The sequence below is a fragment of the Telmatherina bonti genome (assembly GCF_933228915.1).
Source record: "Telmatherina bonti genome assembly, chromosome: 9".
Classification (NCBI taxonomy): Eukaryota; Metazoa; Chordata; class Actinopteri; order Atheriniformes; family Telmatherinidae; genus Telmatherina; species Telmatherina bonti.
This window is the reverse complement of record NC_136627.1, coordinates 15344280-15370735: the sequence shown is the minus strand read 5'-3', so window position 1 is coordinate 15370735 and position 26456 is coordinate 15344280. Positions and strand designations below refer to the sequence as shown.

The window sequence follows — 26456 nt, the reverse complement described above, 5'->3', positions numbered from 1 at the left end:
TGTTCTTTTCTGTCTCAATCAAACCAAATGCTTTACATTGCTGAGGCCATAAACAAGCTTGACTGACAATCTAATTAGACTGCGCGAGTAGAGAAACAACAAAACAATTTCCTGAATGTGACTACTGCTTGACACGCAACAAAATATTGACATCAAGAACATGTTACATTGTTTATTTATTAATTTATTTTTTTATATTTTAAGTGAAGGTTTTGTCAGTCTGCTGACGCTCCTCCTTCGCAGAGTAAATACCTGCCCATAACAGTTTTGTAACAGTGCATTGATAGATGATAGATTGATAGATGCACAGCCTGGCAATTGCTTTATATCAATCCTTTTGTTAAATAACATCTCAAACACAATTTTCTGCCAGAAAGGTTCCTGACAGAGTAGACTGTTTGTGTCCTCTCATTTGAGAGGATGCAGAGCCATTTATCAATCATTTTGCTACAAACCCTGCATCTCTTGGAAGAGGTGAGGGATACTGGGAGCTCCGCAAGCTTTCTACTTTGTCAGCGATGGCAGGAATGAATGACTGGTGCCTTCCAGTAACAAGTTCCAAGGAGAGTGTTTAAAGCGATAATGTAAGCAAATGCTTGGCCTAGATCTGGTCGGTAATGAGCCGGAGTGCTGTGATTAGTCAAATCCTTTACAAATGGCACTATTTGTGTAATATTTGGAAAACACATACACTTTTCTTTATCTGCCATGGAAAGCCTTTCCAGGGAATTATGCTCTGGCAGATGGCTCTTAATATCAAAAGGAGAGAGGCCGCAGCACTTGTTTTCACATAACCTTACAGTGGCACAGTGAGTCCTTTGCCTGCTTTGGGTGCTAGTTTTATGTGTCACAGTGTAGCGCCTACTTTTTCCTCCTCTGAGCTACACTGTGTTCATAAATCAGAGAATTGTTTCTGATGCTGACTACAAGAACGCTATGTCTCCAAGCTGACTGCAAGTGGATTAATCCAGCTGGAGAGTAATTGCCCTAGCATTGTATTGACTCTATGCATGAGGGAATTCAAATCACTTTTAAGTTTCAGTTCTGTAGGATTGGAGCCAGTATTTCAGACAAGCTAAGGTGTTTATGTGAGTTCATTTAATTTGGAGTAAGTCTGCAATGGTCCTATTAATGGATTAAAGCACTGCATGCTAATGTAATGGTGTGAAATCTGCTGACTGCCTAAGAAAGTAGCAGAACAAGGAAATGAATGAACACCAGTGTGCTTACATTTAACAAACAGCATAAACGTACACTTAAGCTAGACAAAAACTAGATAAAAGCTGCGTTACTTTAATATGAATGATGACACATGCTACTGTCTGTTTCTGTGTTGCTTTAACTGCAAAATGTTGCCAGAAATGGGGCTGCGCTGCTAATTCTGCACCCCTGCCTTTTCATTTGTCTTGAGATAAAATCAGAACAAAACAAACACACAGAAACAAAACCACTACTACTATTAATAATAATCATAATAATAGTAATAATAATAATTCACAAGGGTTAGTAATGTGGATGACACTGGGATGCTAGGAAGAATAACACAAATATTTCACAATTGGCTCAGTTGTCAGTACACAGATTGAATACCAAAAAAGCAGAAATGACCTAGATCTTCATATATAAAGTTGGTTAAGTGTAAAGTTGCGTTTAAAAGAGACAGGGGGAATCGCAGATTAAGTGTTTTAAATTTAGCAAACCTTGCTTCATTTGTTCTTGCTTTGTTGTTGTTACGTAATGGTTTTTTTGTTACATGCACTTTTTGTTTGCTTGTTTTCTACCATTTCTCCTCTTCAAGTTCAAGTGGGATACTAAGAATTAAGTATTAGTGATTAACTGACTAACTGACCCATCAGCGGATTGTGGGTGGAACTCTCTTGAATTGGGTTAAAGAGTTTTAATAGTTGAAATATGGCTACTTAAGAAGAATCCTGAAGAGGAGGCCATGTTTGTTATTCAAAACAAATTAGTTATCAGTTTGAGTTAACTCTGTACTGTATACAGTGGTTGCTATACCACATCAGTTTTGCATAATAGTTGTTTACCCCACGAATCAAACTCTGGTCTTACAGGGCTTCCATGCTGCAGGTTTGTGTTGTTTCCCTGCTGCAACACACCTGACTGAAATTTTGCACTTGTAACATCAACCACTGTTTCCCACAAAAAGACACAAGTGCAGATAAACGCAAACTCAAACATTACTTTTATTCTCCAAATATACAGAGCAAAAGCATCATAGATTCACAGACCAGTACAGTTAAAATACAACTGTTTTTCTTTTTTTTTCTTTTCTTTTTTTTTTTCTTTTTACCTTAGATACAGAGGGCCACTGTCTGAAAATAGTGGTTAACCCAAATGTGTTTATACATTGTCTTATTATAACAATTACTGTGTGTTTATGGTTACTATTTATACAAACTTTTGAAATGACCATCAAACGTACTTGTCCGACCTGTGCCGTGTAGTATTTGCAACCTGTTTGCATTACTTGAAGTACAGAGCAACTCAACCAATCACAGAGAACTGTACTCATTTGACTTTCAAAGGCTTCTCTCTGATGCTTTCAGTTGTCTTGTGACTCACACAACACTACAAACCCAAACCAATTGATTGCCATTGTGCCATGAAGGTTAAAGCAAAATCTGAGGATTATTTGCAAATACTGTTTAGTCCAGGCCTTACACTTGTATGTTATTAAAGTACTAACAAGGTATTGATTGCTAGGAATGAAAAAAATACAGAAAGAGTGAAAGCATTTACACTGTTAAGAAAAGGCTTAAAGTATGTCGATCAATTCAGTGATTTCAAATGGCACCTGCTCTAAAGTGTTGCATCGTGGGCATTAGCACGTACACAAAAGGCAACCTTAAACAGCATGACTTGATTCACCCTTTGCAGACATAGTCAAGATATTGACAGCGCTAATGTTCGGCGTTCCTTTATGTATTTTTCCAGTTTATTCATTCAAAGCAAAGTCTGTTATACTATAGACACAACATAACAAAGCCAGTGGAAAGAGGACATTATACATATCTAAAAGCAGTTTTCACTGCTCATAATTCCTGTCCTTCACCTCAGTAATGCTCTTCACTGGTGTATAACAAGCATGTCCTTGGCATCTCTGAATAACAAAGTACCCCGCATCCTCTGCTCTGAAAGGGTGGTTGTGTTTTATCAGGAAAGGCCAGCAACCTCTTGTAATTGTTTCGGGTCTCTGTGTTTAATCATCTGTCATGCCCTGGCATCTGTGTGGTGCTTGTAGCCAGGCAAACAGGCGACGCCAGCACCAGCCGGCGAGCCGCCCACAGGTGAGCCAGCATGCTCTGTCCTCACATGGGCATTTTTCATTCCCAGGGACTAAAATGGCACTCTCATCCTGTAGCATTCTCATGCCCACTGTAGCTGTTGCCATTGGGGGGTTGGATGGGACAGAAGGCGCGCCTATCAAATATTTATCTGTTTGCTGTGCAGTGTGCAGGCTCTCTGGACTGGGAAAATGCATTATGTTTGGATCACTGCAGAAGCTGCAGTTAATTGAGAAAACTTTGCCTTCTGGACAGGACAGCAGAACTGTAAATGTTATTAATGGGAGCCTTTTTGAAAGTTTGCAATATGGTAAAAATGTGATTTTCATGTGTTGCAAAATAATGTCCAACATATGCAAAATAATATTAATGGAAACCCATCTGTCTCTTGCATATGAGACACCATAATTGAATGCTGCCTATAGGGAAAACAATCTTGTACTCATGAATTCTACAGAAAATATATGTTTTAAAGAAATGGCACAGACATACTTGACAGTCATTACGGTGCCAAATGCAATACATTGCTGGGCATCTCTCCGAGCTGCTGAAAGTATAATAACCTCTTACTGCATCACACTTCAAAGCTGTCCCAGCTAAGCTTGTCCTATAGCCTCATGTGTGCTTGGTGTACAGAGATCTCAGGGGGGAGAGAAAACTGCTTGCACAAGCCTTCTGTGTAATTATGTGAGAAACAAGCAACATTTTTTGGAAAGGAAACAAAGAGAAAATGATTGTCTGGCTGTGCAGTTTTGACGCAATGTGTTTGTTGAGCTCTAATATACTGTAGTGATATCTGAATAAGAAAGAAAGAAAAGCCAGGAAAAAAAAAAGTTATATACAGAATAGACAGCATTAGAGATTTATATACAGTCTGCTAAGTGCTAAGATGGATTATCAGCATTGAAACAGAGCTTTTTGTCTTAAGCTGTACAACGGGCGCCAATCCATTTGTAAAATTAGTCCAAACCACTGCCAGTCAAGTGGAAAACCTCATTCAAATGCCTCCGACATTATCGTATGTAAAGTGCTTACAATAACAACTTGCTTTTGTTCCCATACCGTTCTTAATAACTCATGGGCTGTGAGGCAGATTTCATAGTTTTTCAGGCTCACATGGTATCATACTGGTTGAATGACTGCTGCACGACATGCAGGGAAAAAAAAAAAGACCCCCTTGACCTGAACAGATAACATTTGCAACCACTTGTACTTTGCGTCTGTTTGGTTTGACAAAAACAAAGTTAACAATGACATGATGAGCCACTGGTTTTCAGTCCTGTCTTCGAGCCATTTGTTCTTCCCGGAACTCTACTTTATCTTTTAAAGAACCGATCAAATCACAAACGATCTGATTTTATGAAGCATGGCTGCAACAAACCTTGAGAATCCACAGACACGCCAGGCTTTTGAATGCTTTCATGAAATGTGATGTTGTGCACGATGAAACCGCAGCCGCACTGTACTACTGTAACTGGCTGGCATTTTAAGACAGAGCCTGCTTTAACACAGTACAAGGTCGATGACAACAGGCGTTAGCGTTTACGTGTGCAGCTGCATCCAGGCCAAAAGGAAAAACAAAAACTTTTCTTACTCAAGGCTTTACACTATCTGCTGTGAACAGTTTCCAAATTGGAAATGCCAGTGTGTTCAGCGCTGCGGAGCAGAAAAAGTTTTAACCATCAAAACAAAGCATGATTGACAAATTTTTCCTACGAGTTAAATCCCTACTCAGCATCTAGTCTCAACTCAAACAAAAAAACACTCAGTGATTAAATTATAAATCTGCTTTCACACATGTCACACAGAGTGGAGGATAAAACAAAACTGTGCCCATAAAAAGCATTAGATTGCCACCATTATTTTCATAGCAGCCATCACTACTGCAGGTAGTCAGGATGCACTAAGCTCCAGTGCGAGCGGTGACACTGACGCTAGCAATTGGTAAAAACACACAATAAGGAGCTAAAATATAATGTTTACATTTCATTTAACAGGAACCCTTAGGTATGGATGATGATGATAATGATGTGTGGCATTAAGAGGAAAGACTCGTAAGTGCAACACAAGTTGTAATTTGTGGGCTTTTCAAGCTGCAAATGCCTCGGAGAGGGATTCGGCGCGGATGCAGCTCTCCGTCCACAGAAGGGCTGATAGTGTTTGTCTGTCTCATTTAGCCAAAGTTTGTATTGACCCAGTTCAAACAGACCCTCAAGGCAAAGCAGATATGGACAAGAAGAGGCGCTTGTGTCTCATTTAAAGTCATCCGTGTGGGAAATCAGTCAGAAATTAGATGCTTCAAAAAGAAATTACTGTCACATATGTACACTGATATTCTTTTATCTCAGAGTGTCAAAGTGAAATGATGACTCAAGGATTTAAAATCTCAGCCCATTCTTTATCTGTTCAGCTTTGCAGATACCGCGGCAGAGTGAGAAGAAAAAAAAAAAAAAAAAAACAAAAGGAAAGAAAAAAAAAAACATTTTTTTTTAATAATTGAGACATCTGTTAGCACATGGTGAAAGTTTTCTTCCGCCCACACGAGAGGATGGGTTTTAACAAAGTGAGTTTAACACACAGTATTTGAAAGGAAGGTGGGGGAAAAGTTATCACTTTAACAAATTAAAGAAAAAAAAAGGAAAAAAAAAATCACATGCACATTCATAGTTGTGCTTTCAAACAGGAGAGCAGCAGGACACTGGCTCACACTCGTTGGCAAGCGGTTTGTGCTGAGCGTTTCACCGCAGTCTTGCTTTTTCTGAATGACAATCTCCAAAAAAAGCTAATTTGGTCCGTGCCACGGGGTGTCGATTGCCACACAAAGCTTTGGATCTCTGCGCTCTGCTCTGTTAACAATCTTACTGCTTAGACAGAGTCCTGAAAGTTCAAATCCCAAACTGACGTGGTGTCTGTGTTGGCAAAAAAAAAAAAAAAACCTCTGTGGCACAGTTGTATTACCAGTTCAAGCAGGAGGGAGTTGATAAATTAAGCATGAAGGAAAGTAAGGCTTCTAGATCCTTTTTCTTTTCTTTTTTTTTATTTTTATTTTTTTATATATTTTTTAGTTCTTTTTTGGGGACATTTAAACAAGTCCAACCCAGCAGCCCCAGCATCTTTGGGCATCCATAGGAAACATTTTGTAACACTGATACTACACGGGCTCCTGGTGGTGGATTTCTCAAGTAGTTTTACAATCCTCGCTGCTCGTCACACCCCGTTTAAAAACCCTCCCTTCCCGCTGGTCAGACGTGGGTCTGCATACGCTTCTGGAGGGGCCGGGTGAGGTCAGAGTTTTGTGAGGACGACTGGGAGTAGTGGGAGGAGGAGGAGGCTGATGCCTTGCTGTCTTTGTCGAACTGCACGTAGCCGTCCGGCTTACTGTAGCTGCTGATGCTGCTGTCACACTGCGTGTCGATGAAGGAGCTGGAGTCGCTGAGCGAGCCGCGTTGGAACTCTCGCTCGCACAGCTCAATGGAGCTGCTGCCCATACCCAGCACGAAGCGCTGGCTGTAGTCGTACAGACGGTTGGGGCCCGCCCCCAGGGTGGAATAGATGTTGGTGAAGGACATGCCTGTTGGTACCCGCTGCTTGCCAAGGGTACCTGTGTTGGTGGGGTTCCTCACCTCAGCAGTCTGATTGCTTGTCATGGTCGGAGTGTGGTGCTCCTTAAAGGTGTTGACACTGTAATAGCCATTTGTGGGGTCCTATTGAAGACACACAAATAGATTATAATTATAAATAAATATGCAATATTTATTTATGTTTTGAATTTATTCCAAAGGAATAAGCATGAATACTCTGAAAGCCAGGGGCTGACATGAGATGAGGGTAAACCGGCAGTAATTACCATTAATACTGCTGCGTACATCACAAGGAAATCAGTGATGAAACTTGGAGTCAAGGTTAAGTTCAGTCAGTTCCTGCTCCAGCTTTAAAATCACGTCTCCCACTAATTAAACAAGGTTTGATGTTTCTAAGTCAGGCTTCCTGTTGTCACTGCAAAGTTCACTCACATACCAGTTTTAATTAGACCGTAATGGATTGTATTGTCTGTAATTCCACATAATTCTGAACAGTGTGCCATTTGTTTCTCTGTGCGCCTGCAGGCACCCAGCTGTTGCTAAGGGTCCAGACAGAGCAGGTGCTTTTTTTTTTTTTTCTTCTATGTCCTCGTGTGAATAGATGTGAATGTCAAGCACAGTGAGTGTGGTGGCAAATCCCAATAGAAGAATGCTCATAATGGGAGAGACAACCTGAGAGGATCCTCGTTATGCTTGTCATTACCAGACAGCAGAGAGGGAGATTGTTTGCATCTGGCCTTTATCTCTTGTTTGGGCTCCTCTCTGCTCCTGTCTCATGCATGCAGTCATTAACTGGGCTTAAAAAAAAAATCTGGCCCCTGAGGCAACAGGTAAGCAGAGAAACATAACAGGAGCACTCCAGGGAGGTGATGCCAACAAGCAGCCAGATGAAAGGACAAAGGAAAGGGACAGCGTTTGTCTGTGTGACAGTGACTCAAGCGAGATGTAAAAGTGGAACTGGAGACACCTGTAGCACCTTTAGTGAGCATTCATTTTCAGTCTCGCTGACGGCAATTCAGGTCGGAGGTAGAACAAACACTTGCAGAGATAACCCGCCATGTTCAGTTTGGCATTTTCTCAAAGAGTTGTGAACACATTCATCACATATTTAAATGCCTTCAGCAGAAACTTACACATGGAAGACTACTGAGATTCTGTTGAATAAGATTCAATGAAAACCAATTAAATTAAATAAAAGAATATATATACATATATATATATATATATATATATATATATATATATATATATATATATATATATATATAAACCCTTTCTCTTCTTTAATTGCTATCGGAGGACTTCATTTTAAAGTTTAAGGACATGGCTTAGGTTCAGCATTATCACTTTACTTTAGATGGCTTAAGACACAGCATCGTTGATTGAAAAAAAGTCCAGTTAATAGGATTGGAAGTTTATGTAAGAAGGCTAAATGAATTCTCCATTTACTTGTGTGAAAGCAATGGCAAGAAATGAATGAAATGGTAACCTGAAGGGGGAAATTTTGATCGCTGATGTGACTTATTTGATGTTACAACCATAGCAAAATCATGAAATATCTAAAGAAATAATAATAATAAAAAAAGACAGTGGCTATCCTTCACATGAAGTTGACTCATCAGAGACTGAAGGATTCTTTGGACTCGAGAATCTTTACAATCTGTAAAATCTCCTGCAGATCCTTTATGGCAGAGGTTTCCAGTCATTACGTGCCTTTGTGTGTGATGGGAGAGCTCAAAGCAAAGTGCATCGTTTGGGCAGATTGAGCCATTTATTGCCATGTAGAGAAGTACACGGCTGCATAATAAACAGCACTGATGTCAGTTTTATGGCATTCGCTCAATCCTTTCTTTCCTGAATGAGGCGCACCGGGGTTTGATTTGACCACAACGACATTTTAGCTTTTCATATGTTCATAACCAACCAGAACACAAGCACCAACAAAGATTCGGAAGCAGGACTGCTGTACAGTAGATGTTACTGATTAAACAATGGATGTATTATTATCTTCTTTTGGGTCAAATTTGGTAAATAGCAGAATATACAACTGGGAAAGTCAGGCCAACACATCTCCTCAGTCCTATATGCTCTGTGGAGGAAGTCATCCCAATCTTTTCATCTGAGGTATAAATAAAAACTGAAAAATCAGCTCGAGGGGCAACCAGTCTTTGATTTCTTGAGCCACCTTAAATGAGAAGCTAATTATTAAAATCAGTCCTATAAGAAGAGTCATTTAGCCTCTGGACTAGACTTCAGAGGTAAAAAAAAAACAAAAAACAAACAAGAATTCATGCTTTTCAGCTATTTTGGTTCCAGAGTTGAAGACCACCATTTGGCCCAGAGGTATTCTCTCTCTCTCCCACCACCTTGTTTCCTTTGTTCTCCCTGATTCCTACGTTCATGCCTTCATGCTGACATTGTTCATGAGCCGTACCTTAATGTGCTGATACTCCTTCTCCTCCTCTTGTAATACCTCCAGCTGCTTCAAAACAGACTCTTGCTGGAACTCTCCTCGCTCAACCTACACAGACATCAAGCGAAGTATATTAAGAGCCCGCGCACTTTCCAAAGCTCCTACACTCAGAAGAAGAAGAATTTCTGAAAGAAACTTGTTCAGCCTTTTTTTTTTCTTTCTTTTTTCCAACTTGTTCTACTTTTTTAATATCAGTCAAACATGCTTCACCTTCACTCGGGGCTGGCAGGGGGCTTAAATAATTTATCCGTGAATATCTTTTATTTATCTTTACAAAATGCAGATTTGTGAGGTAGCTGAGCTCAACGCCCCACTCTAACATCAAATGTAGACTGTACAAAGTACTTTGAATGAAAATGCAATCACAGAGCTTCAGACCGGGAGCAAACGGCAAGAAAACCAAAACACCATTAGAGCTCAGAAGTTCTGCATGTACATACAGAACACCGTCTGCACAATTACACAGTATGCATCAGCGTTTATACTCTAGTTTGCTCTCAACCAGTAGCATTATTTTCAGTTAAATAAGTCCCATGCATCAAATGCCTTTATCCATTTATCTTTCAAAGGACATGCAATAACAAAGAAATAGCTGAGTATTCATTTCTGAACAAACAAAAAGGAGGGGGGGGGGGGGGGGGGGGGGGGCAGGAAGAAGTGGAAAGTAGTATGTTGTGACACTCACACTCACCATCAGTTGTTTCATGGACGCATGCTCTTCATTTTCTCGAGCGGCATTGTGGTCCTTGTGTACAATCTCCACCCGGATATCATTTTTTGCCGACACGACTCCTTTCAGATCTGCGAGAAACAGACAACATGTACGGCACGTCTTAATAAGCTGGAAGAAGCACCTCTCTCTATGTGCTGATGTGATAACTCCCTTGAGTGCAGTTTGCAGCACGGTAAGATTTAGCAGAGATCCCAGGGTGTGCTTTGTTACAGCGCTCCCATTCCCCCCCCCCAAAAAAAAAAAAAAAAAAAAAAAAAAAACAACACAAAGCATTATTAATCATCTGTTTCCTGCCAACACAAGATTATCTTTCTCTGCATAAATGCAGTCATGGAGTTTTCTTACGGTGGCTCATTCTGTTCAGGACAATGCTGATGTTAAACTCTCATATAACAAAGTCTTACTTTCTGTCTTAAGTTTGCTTGCAAGTTCTCTCTGGTGTGCACAGATGGAGACGGGCAGTGAGGGCATAACCAGGTGTGCTTCCTCTGTAGTATACAGACAATAGACATGCTGAAGGGACCAGTAGGACAGTGTGATTCTTGGAGGCAGTGGCTGACTGTCTCTGACTTGAGTCACTTGGTTTTTATGGGTGGGTGGCAGTGAACACAACGCAAGATGTAAATAGCCTCAAAAAGGGAAAGCAGCCAGACTGAGATTGCATGAAATGAGCCCTGGTTCACAATCTGGCTATCTGCACCACAAAAAGATGCCCATCTCAAGCGGTGATTCATCCTGTGTTAAATGTGACGCCAAGTGGCAGAATTTATAAGATCCCAACAGAAATCATTCCCCAGTTGTTTAAAGATCAAAACCATGCATGGATTTGAACAGATGGACATCTTTTTGTGTGCTTAAGGGAAATACATACAGCACTTCGGCATGCGTGCTTGAGACGATGGTAAAGAGGAAAGGAGACGTACTTCTCTGAGAGCGGGTGCAACAGAAGGCGCCGATGGTGCCTATTAGGACAATGACGGCCACGAAGGCTCCCACAGCAATGCCGATGATCACAGCCACCGGGAGGGATTCTGCGGACAGCAACATAAAGACATGTCCTTCTATAATGAAATACAACAAACATCTGACATGTAGACTGGATTTATGGCAGGACAGCACACACAGGCACACGTTAACAAAGACCCCCCCCCCCCCCCCCCCCCCCCCACCACCACCACCACCACCACAAGCACACATGGGCACATGTCCTTCTCAAATCTTTGCTGTTCTTTTAAGTATGTGCAGCAGACAAAAACCCAGGAAAGATGTGATTTATGCTATCCCTGCAAGTGACACTGACATCAGCCCACTGGCTCAATGCCAAGTCATAAAAATAAACAAATGAAATGCCAAAGACCCCTCACACACATACACACACACACACACACACATATATATACAAAAGTTTGTGCAAACAGCTGCAAGTTCCTGGCAAAAAACTTTTTTCCCGTTATTCTTAGGTTTCCTAATGTCTAATAACTTTTGATTTACGCTAATTTCTGCTAATAGATGCATTCGGCAGAGTGCTTTCAGTTGAACAAAGTGGACGTGTTCCTGCATTAGTTTAAGAAGCATCATGTTTGCGACCAGAAACGCAGCAAGCCACAAAGATGTTCCAAAGTAAAGGAACACTTTAATGGGAACCTGAGCTACCCACCCACATTAACGACCTTCCTGCATTTTAAACAAATGCAAACAAATAAGTGCTCTTCCTGCACCATTAAAGCCCACTTAATGTCTTCATTGATCAATGCCAGTTTCATGCGAGCGGCTTATAATTTATCATTTGCGATAAGCGGAGAGAAAATGATGCTGTTCCCGTGGTAGAAGGGGGAAGAGGTCACCCATAAAGATGCTCTGAAGTTTATTTAAATGAACTATACATGAAACACATTGTATTTTATGGTATGGATGCGGTGTAAGCTAAAGGTCACCGCTGTGAGTTAATAGGAAGCTTCAGTTTAGGTGAGATGAGGAACTAATAGATAAGAAATTCATTGTTGACATTATAAATGTTTTCTTTGGCCAAATCTTTTAGATTTTGGTCTGTGACTCATCTCTAATGAAAGCTAAAATAATAGTTTTTATGCACATGTCCATCAATTAGAAAAATAAGAGTGCACTTCCATAAACACGAAACATCAACACATTTACATGAGAGACAGGCACAAACAGTCACATTACTGCCTGTTGTCTCCATCTGTAAAACCACAAACACGGGTTTAGAAGAAGAGGAAGGTGGAACCTGTCGAACCTTGGCTCCCACCTTGTTCCTTAAGGCGTATGATCTCAGTGTCGGAGCCAAAGCTGTTCCATGCTGTGCAGTTGTAGATGGTCTGGAAGTCAGCCGGGACGATGTTACTCATGGTGAGGGTGGAAATGACTCCTTCTTCTGTGTTCACAGTCTCTACAGTGTAGCGACCAGACGTTCCAGACTCCAGTACAGTCTCCTTCCACGACCAGGCCTTTGAAAAGATAAAGGGGTGTTTAACTGTTATTGGGACATACATTAGTGATGGAATAAAAGCAATTCCCATTCATGCAGTGTTATTAATCGCCACATAAATATAGAAAAATGACATCAATTTTATTGGCAGTTGTTGAGAAGACTGTAACAGACTTGTTTAAAGCCATCCATCACCAGACTTCTTATAGGCATAAAGTTTATGGAAGTCAGCTGAGGTATTATTTATGTTCTCTATGCTTACATCATTTACATGGCTTGATGTTGTGGCGAGGCTGTGACACGATCAGTGCTGTGGGGGTACTGGCTTAATTAAGTCTCTGTGTTAACTAAAACAAGTGCATAAATACCAGGATGCCCTGCTGGGTGGAAAAACTGAGACCCATCTGGTTAGCTTCTGTCATCATCTCAGGACTGAGTCACTGTCTGTTGTGCCTCTAAAGACTGAATGTGCTGAGGCCATGTTTGAACTTTACTTAAGTTACAGTAAGTTAACGAATCTCAAGCCATTCACCTAAGTCAGCTGCCGTTTTTAATCGACGTGTGGTTGCTGATGGCTTGTTTGCAGCTGTTTATTTCTGCTTTTCTTAATTTTAGCTCAGAAATATTAAAATGTTGTTGCCTTACAGTAGGAAATCTTCCTGTTTGGATCTCAACTGTGACCTTCCAGACTGGAGTTAGCGTGTTTTCCCTGTACTTACATGTTCAATAATCTAATTATATCTAATTGCATCTGATGAGAGAAAGTAGTCTTTAAAATGCTCCGCGATAGACAGAAATGAAGATTAGACCCATATGTACACACAGTCATCAAACTACTGCAGAAAATGTTATTTTTTTCTTGCAAGCTCAATAAACCAATCATTTGATAAATCGTTCCACTTTTAGATTTCTATTGTATTAAAATTAGGATAACTTGAGACAAAGGTTGAAGAAATGAATCAATTCCCCAAATGTACTTACAATGCGGTCTGGAGGAGGTGTACTCCGGATGAAGCACTTGATTTGTCCCTTTTCTCCGTGCAGAGCCTGCTGAGTCTGTGTACTGGATATAGTCGGTGGCCCTGAAAAGTCACCAAAATTGGAACATGAATAATTAGTCATATTCAATTTCAGTTCATGTGACAATTCTGTTCAACTGAATTCTTGTTGTTGCGTCATACTCCAAATGTCTTCTGCCCCGAGCAGTAACGGCTGAAGTGCTCACTAATTTGGGACTCCTGGGGAAGACTGCATTGTAGTCACATATGAACATGAGTACAATCTCAGCACAGACACACCAGGACTGAACAAAAGGACGTAAGTGGCGACCTAGACCTCATTCTGGCTCAATAAATTGCTGATTTATGGTTCGTTTTGATTCTCCCACTGAGATAAACGTCGTTCTCTGGAGCGTAATCAAGACGGCACAGATGGAAGGAGAAAATGCCATAGTGGGGAGATAACCCACTTGTCGCAGTGTGTCACTGCAATCAATTTGCTTGCAGGAGAGTTGACCCCTTAACCAATAGGTCACTCATTAAACACTGAAAACTTTAGCTATTTGTGAATACAAAGCAGATAAAAATCCCTTCTAAATAAAATGAAAATTCAGCAACTTTATTGTGTTTTCATTAGATTTCATTTTGATTCTTCATATTTTTTGCTAAACTTTTCAGAAGGAAAAAAAAGAAACATTCTGTGTAATTCAGATTCTCCGAAAGAAAAACCTGATTGAATTAAATGACTTTACTGGTATGACAAACCATTTAAACAAGACTCGATCAATCTGCTTAGACTTAAAGCCAGGAGTGTGTTAAACCCTGGTCAGCCTATAAAATCCCACCTGACACGGGCAGCTCAGCCTAAACGACTGATCTGTTTGCCATCTGGTCTGGAGGCTGCTCACACCAGGTGACAGCACTAATATGAAGACAAGATGTCACACATAACCCAATTCTGTCATTCAGGTCTAGTCACTGTTTGGTCCTGAAGGGCTCAGTGAAGGAAAAATAGGAGAAATTGTGGGATTTTTGTGAAGTAGTGGGCTATTTTTGTTTGTCTTGTCTAATGTTTATCCTTAATATCTTTATTTTTTTTCTCTGTTCTTGATTGGTTCTTCTTACCGTCAGTCTGACATTTCAAATTTGGATATCTTCAAAAAGCAGCAACCCAATCTGGCTGACATTATCAGGCATGTCTGCAGAGATCAAAATCAGCTGCCTTGACTTTGTTCACATAACAGACACGGAGACCAAAGTGGTTCAATATTGTTTTTTTTTAATCTTATTTGTGTACGTATTTTCTTGCCTTGAGTCTTAATTTGAGCTCTCTAGTAACATAGTGGACATAACTAAGTTTAAAAAATGTAATTATGTCAGAACATACAGCACACGCTGCTTTCTGCATTTAAAAGCAGGGTTATTACCATGAAGCTTCCATAAAAAACCAGAATGAAAAGTTCTCGTCATCTGTGATTTATAAGGTTAAAAAAAAAAAAAAAAGTGGGAGAAGAAAAAGAGGCTTTTCAAAAGAGTTTAGAACAAATGATATGTGTTGTGGTAAAGGTTAAGAGCGTGGGTTTGACACGGCGAGGGAAAAGGGGGTGTAAGTGCGGCAGTTTCTTTATTACTGAGACACCTCACATCCTAGCCGACTTCCCAAAACTCCTGCTCTCTGCCATCTCTCTGACGATACATAATTGCAGTTTATTACCTGTCTCTTATTAAAATGAATTAGCATTTTAATGAGACTTTGCCAGATGGTGTCTTGGTATGCTACGGGAGGAGTGCTGGAAGGAAGCTACTGCCCCACACTGAACGCTTCAGACGATTTTAAGATGCGTGTCCCTAAAGGTATTCACTTCTGTTCCCCGGTTTATCAGCACGCAATGGTTGTAGTAACACTAAGTGTATGCTGCTGTCCATGTAAGGGCTTGTGCACATGCCATCTGCATGTATTATCTACTGACTGCGGATGAATTGTATCTGTGTGGTTAGCATTAGCTCCAAACGTCGGCACATAGCAAGATCAATTGCCCGCAGGCGGCAAAAAGGCTGGTTGTAGTGGTTAGGGAGGATCTATTCTATGGATCACAACAGCAAATTAGGAATATAATTAGATAGCTTTATCTCTCTGGCTCAGCTTGGGTTGAAAGTGTGTGTGCATATTTGCATGCTAGTGTGAGCAAGAGTGAGTGTTTGCTGTTTGCAGTGTGTGATCAGAGCACAAACACATTAGGAGCGGGGTGGTGGGTGGCACTACAACATCAATGCGAGGCAGCAGGGGAGATAATCAAAATGTTGGGTGCAATGTTTCACTCATTCATTTGAGGAGGTGTTAACTCTGGAGTGGACATTGCAATCTGATTACACAATAGCAATGTGGGAGTCAAAAATGCTGGAGCTTACATTTCCTTCCTAAACCGAGCTTTGAACAGCAGCTTGACATTTCCACTCTACCTAGATGCAGCTCTTTGGCTTTCTGTGTTATTCTTCTTCCTTTCTTTATGTATTCCTTTAGTGTGTGTGAAAGAAGGTGCACAAACGGCTACTGGGCAACTAAATCAAAAGAAAAGAATCTGACTTGGTTTACTCAGGGCCACAACGTCCTTTGTCTGTTATGTTCTGAAGCTGTCAGCCAGGATTAGTTTCTGTCAGTGTGTTAAAAATGCAATTACGCTGATGGATATAATGAACCTAATATACATTACATTAGTACTACAGCTGTAAGTACATAGGAGGTAAAAACTATTATTATTAAGCTGTTATTTTTAATCAGTTGCCATAGAAAATCATCATTTTTAATTTAATGCTGTTATATTTCAACCACACTGTATCACATTAATGGCAGAAAATTAGAGAGAACGTAGCTCAGTCACACCTCCTTCCCTGATTGGCTCTATAACCATGTTTAACTACGGTGGAAATACAAATTTTACTGCCCTGAATACTCCGACAGCTTCGCCACATTAACCTGCTGTGGCTGAATTCATTTTTACAACAGGCTATTTTTTTTTTTCTCTATATCGCCTGTTTTATTTTTTTTATTTATTTTTGCTTTGCATGCACCATGATCTGTATTTGCTTTCACTTCACACAGTGGAACACATTCACAGTAATAACTCAGTATCACTGCCACGGGCCACAAACACTCATCATTTCATTTTTCTAGCCAAGCGTGATGCTTATAGCAAAACTGAAGCAACAATCGCTATTTACAAACAGGATCTCTGCACTGGATGCATCAACACAAAACATCATCAAAATGTGGCTCAGCCTCAAGAGATGAGAATAATACAACTGTTGGAAGGCTTTTAATTTGCATTATGCATGCAAGCATCCCTTTTATTGTAAATAAAAACACACGCCTATTTTTAGTCTACACTTAGAGTCTCAAATTAATCAGAATTTTGAGAAATGTATTTGTAATGACTGTATTTGAATATACCAGTAATCAATAAACAAAAACCCAAGAAAAAAAAAGTAAACAGAACACAACCAAACAAAAATTAAACATATTTTGATCATCTTCTGAACAGTGTGTGAGCTGAGCAGGGACTTTGCACGTGAAAGCGGTGCATAATGGAAGAATGTGACTTCAAAATACAGCAGGTTATCTTGCAGATCATATCTGGCTGTATGCTTAAATGAAGCTGGTCAGATAAAATGTGCTGCATTTTAAATGCCGTTTTCTCCTTCATTAAACCACACTTTTATATCTTATATGGTGTCGCTGCTGGTTTAAAAAAAATGAAAGGAAAAAAAAAAGCCTGGGATGCTAATTAACCAGCTACATAAAGACAGTCTAGAAACGACAGAATAAAAAAGATCTATAACAACCCACTGCTCAGTGGGATACTGGGGGAGTTCTCTGGCCCTCCCTCTCCATTCTTGATGTAATGGCTTTTCTCTCCTTAGGCTGCCCAAGTACTATATGTGTTTCATTATAAATACTACTTTACCCATGGAGACTCACAAATAGAACCGTAACTCTGTTGGCACACAACAATAAATGAGCTTGAGCCTCTGCAAACACTCTTTAAGTTTAATATGCTTAAACCTTTTTTCAAGCACACCGATGAACTGTTTTATTCCAGTTTCTGCAGGACGGCAGAGTAAAGTAAAAAACATATTGCATCCAATATGACCAATGACATGCAAAGACATACTTGTAGCCACTTCACAACTTTCTGGAAAACACTGAGAAGCTTTCTGTTTGAAAAGAAATGTTTGACTACAGTAAGCAATATGTAACCATTAGTGACTTAAACACAAACTGTCTCCCCTGCTAGCTGTTTGATTATAATTAAATTACATTCTTCCCCAGGGAAAGAAAAATCCTCATGTCTGTGTGGTGTGCCACAGTTGGAGCCGCTGACACAAAGCAACTGAGGGAGATAGACATAGGGGATGACAAATTATAAACACATGTAATTTAAATGATGGCTTTAAGGAATAAGGGGAGGACTGCAGGGAAAACAAATAGCACAGAAAGATTCCAATGTGCAGCAGATGCCATCGCATCCCGAACTTTCTGAATGCGAACCGCATTGCTTGGGTTGTTGCTGCAAGTAGGCTGCCCTCCTTAAAAATGAATAAACAAATAACTTCGCTCGTCTTATCTCAGTAAGTCACTGTTACAATTAACTGAGTGCATCTGACTGTCAATGATGTTCGGCTCAAAGGCTGACGAGAGGGACGGCGTTGTTGAAGTTGTGGCATAGGACAATCGATGAGCGTCGGGAGAAAGTTTGCTCCCAACACGCCACCACTTCAACCGCAGCGTTTGCACATTCACAAGTTTGACAATCTGATTCGCCTGAAGGTTTGGTTAAGAATTTAAGAAGAAAATAGAAGATGAGATTTAATTTTTTAAAGGTGGAAAAAGAAGGAACGCTTTGAACGTCAACTGCTAATTCATGTACAGATGTAAAGACACAAAAAAGAGAGGATGGAATAAATAATAATAAAAAAAAAAGATTGAAAGGAAGTGCAGATTCACTCGCATGATGTCTGTAGAGCCTAAATTAACATGTCATGGTTCCAGTTGTGCTCTGACTCATGTTGTAATCTTTATTAAAATAGTCTATCATCCTTTTCTCTTGACAGAATTTTTCCAAAACAACATAATCTCTATTAGCAGGAAAGAGGTAAACTGCTGCACTGGATCCAATGTATTCTGTGGAGATATAAAAGGCTGCAAGTCTAGGTTGCTCCCAAAGAATGGGAGACAATAGAAGCAGCCACGAATCTTCCTCTTATCCTTGGATTTCAACTTAATTCCTGCCTGAGAACGAGGGGGCTCCTTTCAGTTCATAGAAAGTCATGGTTCTGATCTTTAGCTGGAGGGAATTCTGCCATCCCGTTCTCTCTGATATGCAAAATCAGCGTCTGGATTTTGAAAAGAAGATCTTTAAACACACTGTTTGGTTCTCCGTGTGTCTTCATCCCAAAATCAGCACAAGTGTTGCTCACAGGCAACCTCTTTTGTTAGCTTTGGAAATGTGCAGCGATACATGATGAGCATGAACCCAACCTCTTCTGCTCGCGTCCCTTTACTTAATTTCATTGGACAATTTTTTTTTTTCAGCTCGATAAGGGTTTTGTTCAGATGGGCACGATGAAAATAAGAAACATGGAAATCCCACAACTAAGAACCTCTGCCACAGTGAAGCATGCTTCATGAATATCAAGCACTGATAATGAAGTCATTTGTTTGAGAGTTGCCAGGTCTCCCACCAAGGCTGGTATTCATTAGTCAGTCAGGGCCTCAGAAAAAGGCAGCTTCCCTGTGACTCATGCGGAATCTAATTAGCATTTAAGCACATTTCACCTGTTTATGAAATACAAAACCATATCCCAGAAACACAAGTTTATATTTATTCTGTTTCTTTGTACATGTAAAGGCTTCACAATAATAGCTGTTGATGAAAGGACTGTGTTTTATCCCGTTACCATTGCTAGGAACCGTTATTTGTGTACTTGCATACTTTTCTACCATGTTCCTCTGCTGTGTGTGATGTTTTGTGTTCAGTTGCAATGCCTGCCTGGTAAAATTAAGCGTGTCTACAGGAAAAAGATACATTAAATGAAAAGGAAGGCAGCAGGAAAGAATCGAGCAGCATATCATGTGGAAAAGCGTCTGAAAACTCCAGAGGAAGCAGAATACTGACTCCTGTGACAAATTGCTTTCTTCTTCACCACTGTTGACCCTAAACCTCCAGATTCACACTTTCATGTGTTATACATTTGATTCCTTTGTGGCTGCATCAAAACCCGTTTGTGTGAAAGACACATCTATGAGACGAAACGTACCATTGACAGTGAGAGAGACCTCCTTTTCTCCTGCTCCAACGCGTGGGACCACGGCACGACAAACATACTTCCCGGCGTCCTCCTGTCTCACAGACTTCAGAGTCAGGAGGTTCTCGTTGCTAAGAACCTGTGGCAAAGACGTCACAGACGATCAAATGCGGTGGCAGAAAAAAAGAACCTTTGCATTTGTGATGGCAGCAAAGCAATGGGAAAACCAAGGCAGCACATGGACAATTTAATACCTTAAAGGGCACCTCTTCTTAATTATTAAAATCCAATTTAGGGTCTGAGCTCAGTGGAGAAAGGTTTTGGCCTTTGATGTTGACAAAGGAAAAGGTGGAATGAGTTTGAATTTGTGGATCAAAGCAATGGATCTCATATGAGAGCAGGTCACCAAAAGGTTGGAGCACACAAAAAAAAAAAACAAACCTTAGGCCACATCGCCATGGCGCGGAATAGATCCAAAAGTACTCTGTGTAGGCCAGTGGAAACTTTGGAATTGTAGCAGCTCTGCTATTTGCACAGATGACTGCATGCTACATAAAACAAACTAAGTCAGATGAAGTAAACGGTGTGTACTCACCACTCCAGAACCTCTTTTCATCCACACTATGGTGAGAGAAGGATTTCCTGTCCAGGCACAGTTAAAGACGGCATCTGAGCCAAGGTCAACCTGTAAGGACTGAGGCTCTGCAGCCATGCGAGGACCAACTATTGAAAGAAACAAGATAAACCGGCTTTCAAACATCCATAAACTCAAGATCAGCTTTTGGAGCTCAGAGAGGAAATGTAAAAAATATAACTTAGGGAGCCACGCACAGTAGACATCGACGTTGCGGCTGATGTTGGTGCTTCCGAGAGCATTGGTAACCTCGCAGGAAACAGGCTCAGTAAAGAAGGAGTGGTCCACGACAACCTCATATGTGTCTCCTGAGACCTCCTTTATTATGCTTCCTCCTTTGGCCCACCTGATATGAACAGTGGAATTAAGAGAAAAAAAAATGAGGGAAAAGGATCAAAAAGCATTAAGGCAGGTTTCCATACCCCTTGTGTCAAAAGTGTTCTTTTGTGTGAATAAATCAGGTTTTCTATGCTGGCTTCAGCATATTTCTGTGGCAGCCCTCCGTGCTGTGACAAGCTCCCTGGCAACTCGGAGCAGACAGCGCGTTCCTCATTACGCCAGACACAGAGTGCCAGCTAAGAAAAACAAATCACAGAATGACAAATGGGTAGCTCCTCCAGCTTTGAAGACATTGCTCGACACGTACTGTATTAAACACAACAGCTGACGTTAATAAATTGACTTGGGATCACATAAAAAAAAAAAGAAAAAGAAAGAAACATCTGTTTGTGTTTGTGACTGATAGCTGTGGTGGCACGCCACACGTGTTTTTTAGGTGAGACTTTTATGATGTCGCGGGCAGCTGCGTCTCACTCTGCACGGAGTGGATGGCTCGCCGCTGCTGCAGCAGACAAGGCCCATTTATAAAAATGAAGCAAAGGTATCTGCGGATGTGTTGGGTCTCTGGAAAATGTAGACGGTGCTGTGGGACATTCAATGAATCATGCACACGGAAGAAAAAAAAAAAAAAAAGCCACCACAATAGACATGTGGCTGCATCCCGATGTGGCAAATGAAAACCGTGACAACAGAACTGGTGGCTGTCTCCATTTTCTACTCCTGCCAGTACTGTGAAGAGTTTTCATGGGACAGAGAACTCATTTGTTTTCCATGACTAAGCTGGCCACATGCTTGACTGAAATGCTATCATTTAAATGAGAACAGATTACCTCATTCAATCAGTAAGTGAAGTGAAGCAGAATCCTAATTGGGCTTCAAGGGATTTTTTTTTTTTTTTCGTGCTCGTTTATCCTAAGCTGTAGATCTTTTCAGAGTTTTGGTTCTTCTTTGACAGGGGGAGTTCTGCAACACCTGCATTTCTGAAACTGTTTAAAGCGGCGCAGATGGACATCTCAGGCCCATCTGCCCACATATCTGACTGAGTAGTGCTTGTACACTGGATAGCTTGGGGGCAGAATATCAGCGCACACGTCTCATTCCAGCAAAGTTGAATTATTTGCATTGCAAATGTATTCAAAATATCAACAAAGGAAATGGAGAGGATGTGTGACGAAAATTGTTTTTGTTTCTGAAAATTAATGATTGGGTTGCAGGGTATATGACTAAAATGATAAAGATGAATATGGTTAATAAGTTATTAATCATGCTTCTGATGAAGATGATAATGATGATGAATAACATGGAGGGAATGATGGTGTTGATGAGGACCATGTTGGCAACAAATAAGATATTGGTATAAGAGGAGGGGGTTGGAATGATGAGTTTCAGAAACCAGTCTTTCCCCTGGAAGTTTCACATGTAAATCCTAAATCCATGTTTAGACGTAAATAAAGAAAAGGGGTATTGGGATGTGCTCATAATAATTATATTTGCATCAATGCTAAATTTACTTCTGATGATGCATACATCTGATAATTCCTGAACTACAAACCTCATAAACTGGCCGGGGCAGCAATAATCAAGGCCACTGTGATACTGATGGCTATGACATCATACGAGTATGTCACCGTTTCCACCTCCACTTTATCGGCTCACACTGCAGGAGTCATAATGAGGTAAGCACAGATGTTTGGGCTGCCGGCTTCTCCCGAGTGGAGGTTGCAGATGCCAGCTTTAAGAGCCCTTGACGGTGTTAGCGGGAACAGAGACAGAATGCTGTCCTCCTCAGGGAACAAGGCAGATCTGCTGGTGTGCTGGGCCTTGTCCAAAACTCATGTCTAAACATAGTTGGCCCAGGGTAACACAAACACCTGCAGTCCCTTCGGGAGGAGGAGGGGCCAAAAGGAAGCTTATTCAATAGCTGACTCATTCTATGCTGCCGTACCCTATTCAGGGATTTGATTCAGACAAGGGGTGTGAAGCCTGGATGTCTGACTTTGTATGCCTTATGAAAAGGTACACCATCTTTCAAGTACACTTTCAAAAATTTTTACATATAAGGACATCGTTTGGTCCTTACCAGGTATTAAAATGAAATAAATACAACAATGCATAACATATTTGACTCTGTTACATGTTTCAATGAACAAAACTGAAGTCAGAACAGGAGGTAAGTTGGTAAGGTATGTAGCAGCATGTACTGCAAACCAAATGCACGTGAATAACTGGTTATCAATAAATGGGAGTCATCATTCTGGTAAGGCTTATAGCGGCAATTTTAAATTGTTTTCAATTATAATTGGACAATCTGAAAGGTTATTTACAGTTGCGATGCAGAAACAGTTGGCAGTCTTCCCAGGAATGGACATCCCAGCAAGTTTAGCCCAAGGTCAGATTGCGCAATCCTCAGAGAAACCCAAGACTCAGAAAACGGATTGAAGATGCAACAGACCTCACTTCACATGGTAATTGTTAAAAGTACATGATAGTAAAATTTGTAAACAACTCAACAAATATTACTTGTTTGGAAAGGTTTTCAAGTGAAAACCTTTTCTCAAAGAACTGAGGAGCACAGATTTGACCTGCAAAGTAGTATCTGGGCTATTAACCTCTAACAGGAAAGATATAAGTGAAAATATAGTATTATTCTAAACGGCAACTTCCTGTCATACAGAAAAGGGTTACTGCCATTGTTAATGTTAATCGTAGTTTCCCACACACTGCTTTCGCATTTTGACTTAGTTTCTGTTAAATAAATAATTATACAGTACAGTATACCATGTTGTTATTCATCTAAGATTTTATTTGCTGAATTTTAACCTTTCTAAAACCTAAGGTTTTTGGGGGACTTTCAAAACAGATGGTGGAAAACTGTGCCAAAATGGCTTTTTTGGAGAGCTTGCTGTCTGTGGTAAAACCTCTCTAATTCTATTCTGCTTTACTTTATCAAAGCTGGCCTTGGCAGAAAATAATGTTCAAATACTGTAATATTATTTGACAGAGGTTTAGAGCTACAGCTGCACCAATCCAAAGGGATTTTCACATTAATCTTTTAAGTGAACTTTTTTTTTTATTTATGCTATCCACCATGTTCACTTATTCTTCATGTAGTGAAACCTACATCTTATGTAAAAAAAAAAACCCACAAGTGTTCCCTTTACAGTGACTCCAAAAGTATTTATGTAGACCTTGTGGTTGCAGAGATTTACTTGTTTTGTTATGTGAACATGGGTGCAATTTTTGAATGGAGGCCAGAAAACAGGCACAGAGCTTTAAGGGGTTATGGCATGTTATATACCATATGTATTTTAAAAAATCCAATCCAGCTATGTAAAATCTTTAAGTAGAAACGCAGTACACTGTATATATACGTGTGTGTGTGTGTGTGTGTCCATGGTGTGTGTGTGTACATGCATAGCTGTCATGAGTGTGTAAGCTAACACTGTTTCAAAGATAAAAGGTCTGCTTTTAATGGAATCAGAGGATGAAAGTGACGTGGAACAGGGGGAGAGTTTTGTATTTGCGGAATGTGATTAAGGCAATAAAAGAGTAACAATTAAATTAAGCAGGTATCTGCGCCATCAGCTTCAAGACTCAACACTAAATCAGGCCCTACAGTTATTATCAGCATGGTTAAGCACAGCACAGTGTGCTTCTATTCAGCCTTCCATGCATATTTAAAGTGATGAATTCTCCCAGTTGGATATAAAATAAGTATGCAGGTTTAGTAATATAATCCAGTCATTTCTACATGGACTTAAATTACAATCTTATTTTATGATGTCTCAGGAAACTGAAATAAGTTCTGCATCTTACTTTTGGACAAAATAAGAAAAAATATGGGATGCTGATATCAATCCTTAAACTTTTATAGACAATATATATATATAACAATCCACAATACTCCTCAATAATCTGTTGTTTAAAATGTTGACAGAGGTCATTTATCCTGCACATCGAGGACTCTGTACGCATTTCACTTAACTCCTTAGCATTATATCCCACATTGGGGTGCCAGTTTTACCTGAAGACCCCATAAAGTTCAACTTCCAGTGCAGTGTATTAATAAGAACTGGTCAGAATCTGCAGAGTAGATCTAAGAAAAGACAAATGTCTTACTTTGCTCTTAATCCATTTTGATATTTTTATTTCTTACAGCTCATAGATCAACTAATATCTGAACACCTGAAAACATCTAGATTTACATAATGTTTCATTAATTCAGTTGATTTGCTCATTTAGCATATATCTTTCTTTCTTTTTAAAGCTCTATTGGGTTATGTTTATTTATTTATTTATTTTGGACTTTAAAGAAGCAGTAGGACATTCATGGAAAACAAAATGATAAAAAAAACAAGGAAGAAAAGTTCAAAAGACGGAAAGTATGTCTAAAGTAATAATATCTCTTGCTATTTCACTTTCTCCCTTTTCTCCTTATGTTCTTCAGTAATTTCCTTTTTTTCTTTTCTTTTCTTTTTTTTTTCTTTATGTGAATCAGCCACAGCGTGTGTTCAAAATGGCCACTGTGTTGATATCTAGGTGTTGGAGGATGACACTGTGCCATAAAACGAAACACAACTGTCACACGATGCCTTGGGCAGGAAAAGAAAAAGCTGTGAAGTGCATTGTCTCAACCCCACGATGCTGCCAGGTAATGACAGCTGCAGAAATGTGCATAATGAATGTCACTGTGCCATCGAATGGAGTATCAAGCATGGAGTTTAACTGCGTCTTTGAAGTGAAAAAGAAAGGAAAGGGACACTAGGTCAAGAATTTGACATCATTTAAGACCTTCTGGGCAGAAAAGGTCTAAAAGACAAAAGAAAGTGCTTACAAGCTTAAACCCTGAACAAGGAAGGAATTTTTATAAAGATATAATCATCGCTGTTGTTCAAACCTTTCAAGAATGAAAATCCTGCTCAAAAAGTTTTTTTCTTTTTTAAAGTCCTTCCTTTTTTTTTTTTTGGTCTGTTTGTCTGTTTGTGGTTATGTGTGCAGACGAGGGACCTGGTTCTCTTTGTTTGTTATTTCATCTCTTCTCTCTGGTGAGTTGTCATGTGGATCTGAGGAATCCTTCTGTGTCTTCATCAGATGCTGGCTGAGTGCTTGTGATGTTTGCAATGTCTCCCTCCTCCTCCTCCTATTATACACAGTAATGAAGATGTTCCAACCCATATGCCTTCCCCTCCCACAGTGAGTTGTCTCCCTGAGTGCTGACTGAAACACGTGCCTTTTTACTTTTACTTAGTTTAGACACTTCAGCATCACTTTTATCTTCTGTTCCACCTCTCTCACCTACTCTGCCTTCGTCACTCTTCCCCTCGAGCTGTGATCTGGCAAAAGTTTAGCTATCTGTAGAAATATATCTCATTTCCATTCTCATGTCTTAACTCAGATTTATTGAACCACTGTGGTAATCACTAGGGGGTATAGACGGCAGGAGGAACCAACCCTTTGACTAGTGCCCTGCACTATTTTAGCTCTGTGTCTCAAGTGTCTTGAATTGGAGGATGGCAGAGCAGTGCAGTTCACATTGGGAATGGATGGCTCTCTCGGGAATGGAAAGGAGGCCATCCGTCTAAGAACTACTATGTCCTTGTGCTCTATCTGATCTGGGGTAGACAGAGTGTATTAGTACTGAATA

The 26456-nt window shown here is 40.1% G+C and overlaps 1 protein-coding gene across 1 annotated transcript in view; it reads right to left on the bottom strand.

Annotated features, from left to right (window-relative positions):
• Window positions 1-6547: 6547 nt before the first annotated feature.
• Window positions 6548-26456, bottom strand: part of kirrel3b (kirre like nephrin family adhesion molecule 3b) — a gene marked incomplete at both ends in the record, with an annotated part of 58866 nt that continues 38957 nt past the window's right edge. Inside the window, 9 exons of the mRNA XM_079246907.1 lie at window positions 6548-7009; window positions 9321-9407; window positions 10051-10160; window positions 11016-11123; window positions 12359-12557; window positions 13520-13620; window positions 19852-19978; window positions 20435-20562; window positions 20671-20819. Coding sequence (XP_079103033.1) covers window positions 6548-7009; window positions 9321-9407; window positions 10051-10160; window positions 11016-11123; window positions 12359-12557; window positions 13520-13620; window positions 19852-19978; window positions 20435-20562; window positions 20671-20819 — 1471 coding nt within the window. The remainder of the gene's footprint in view (window positions 7010-9320; window positions 9408-10050; window positions 10161-11015; window positions 11124-12358; window positions 12558-13519; window positions 13621-19851; window positions 19979-20434; window positions 20563-20670; window positions 20820-26456) is intronic.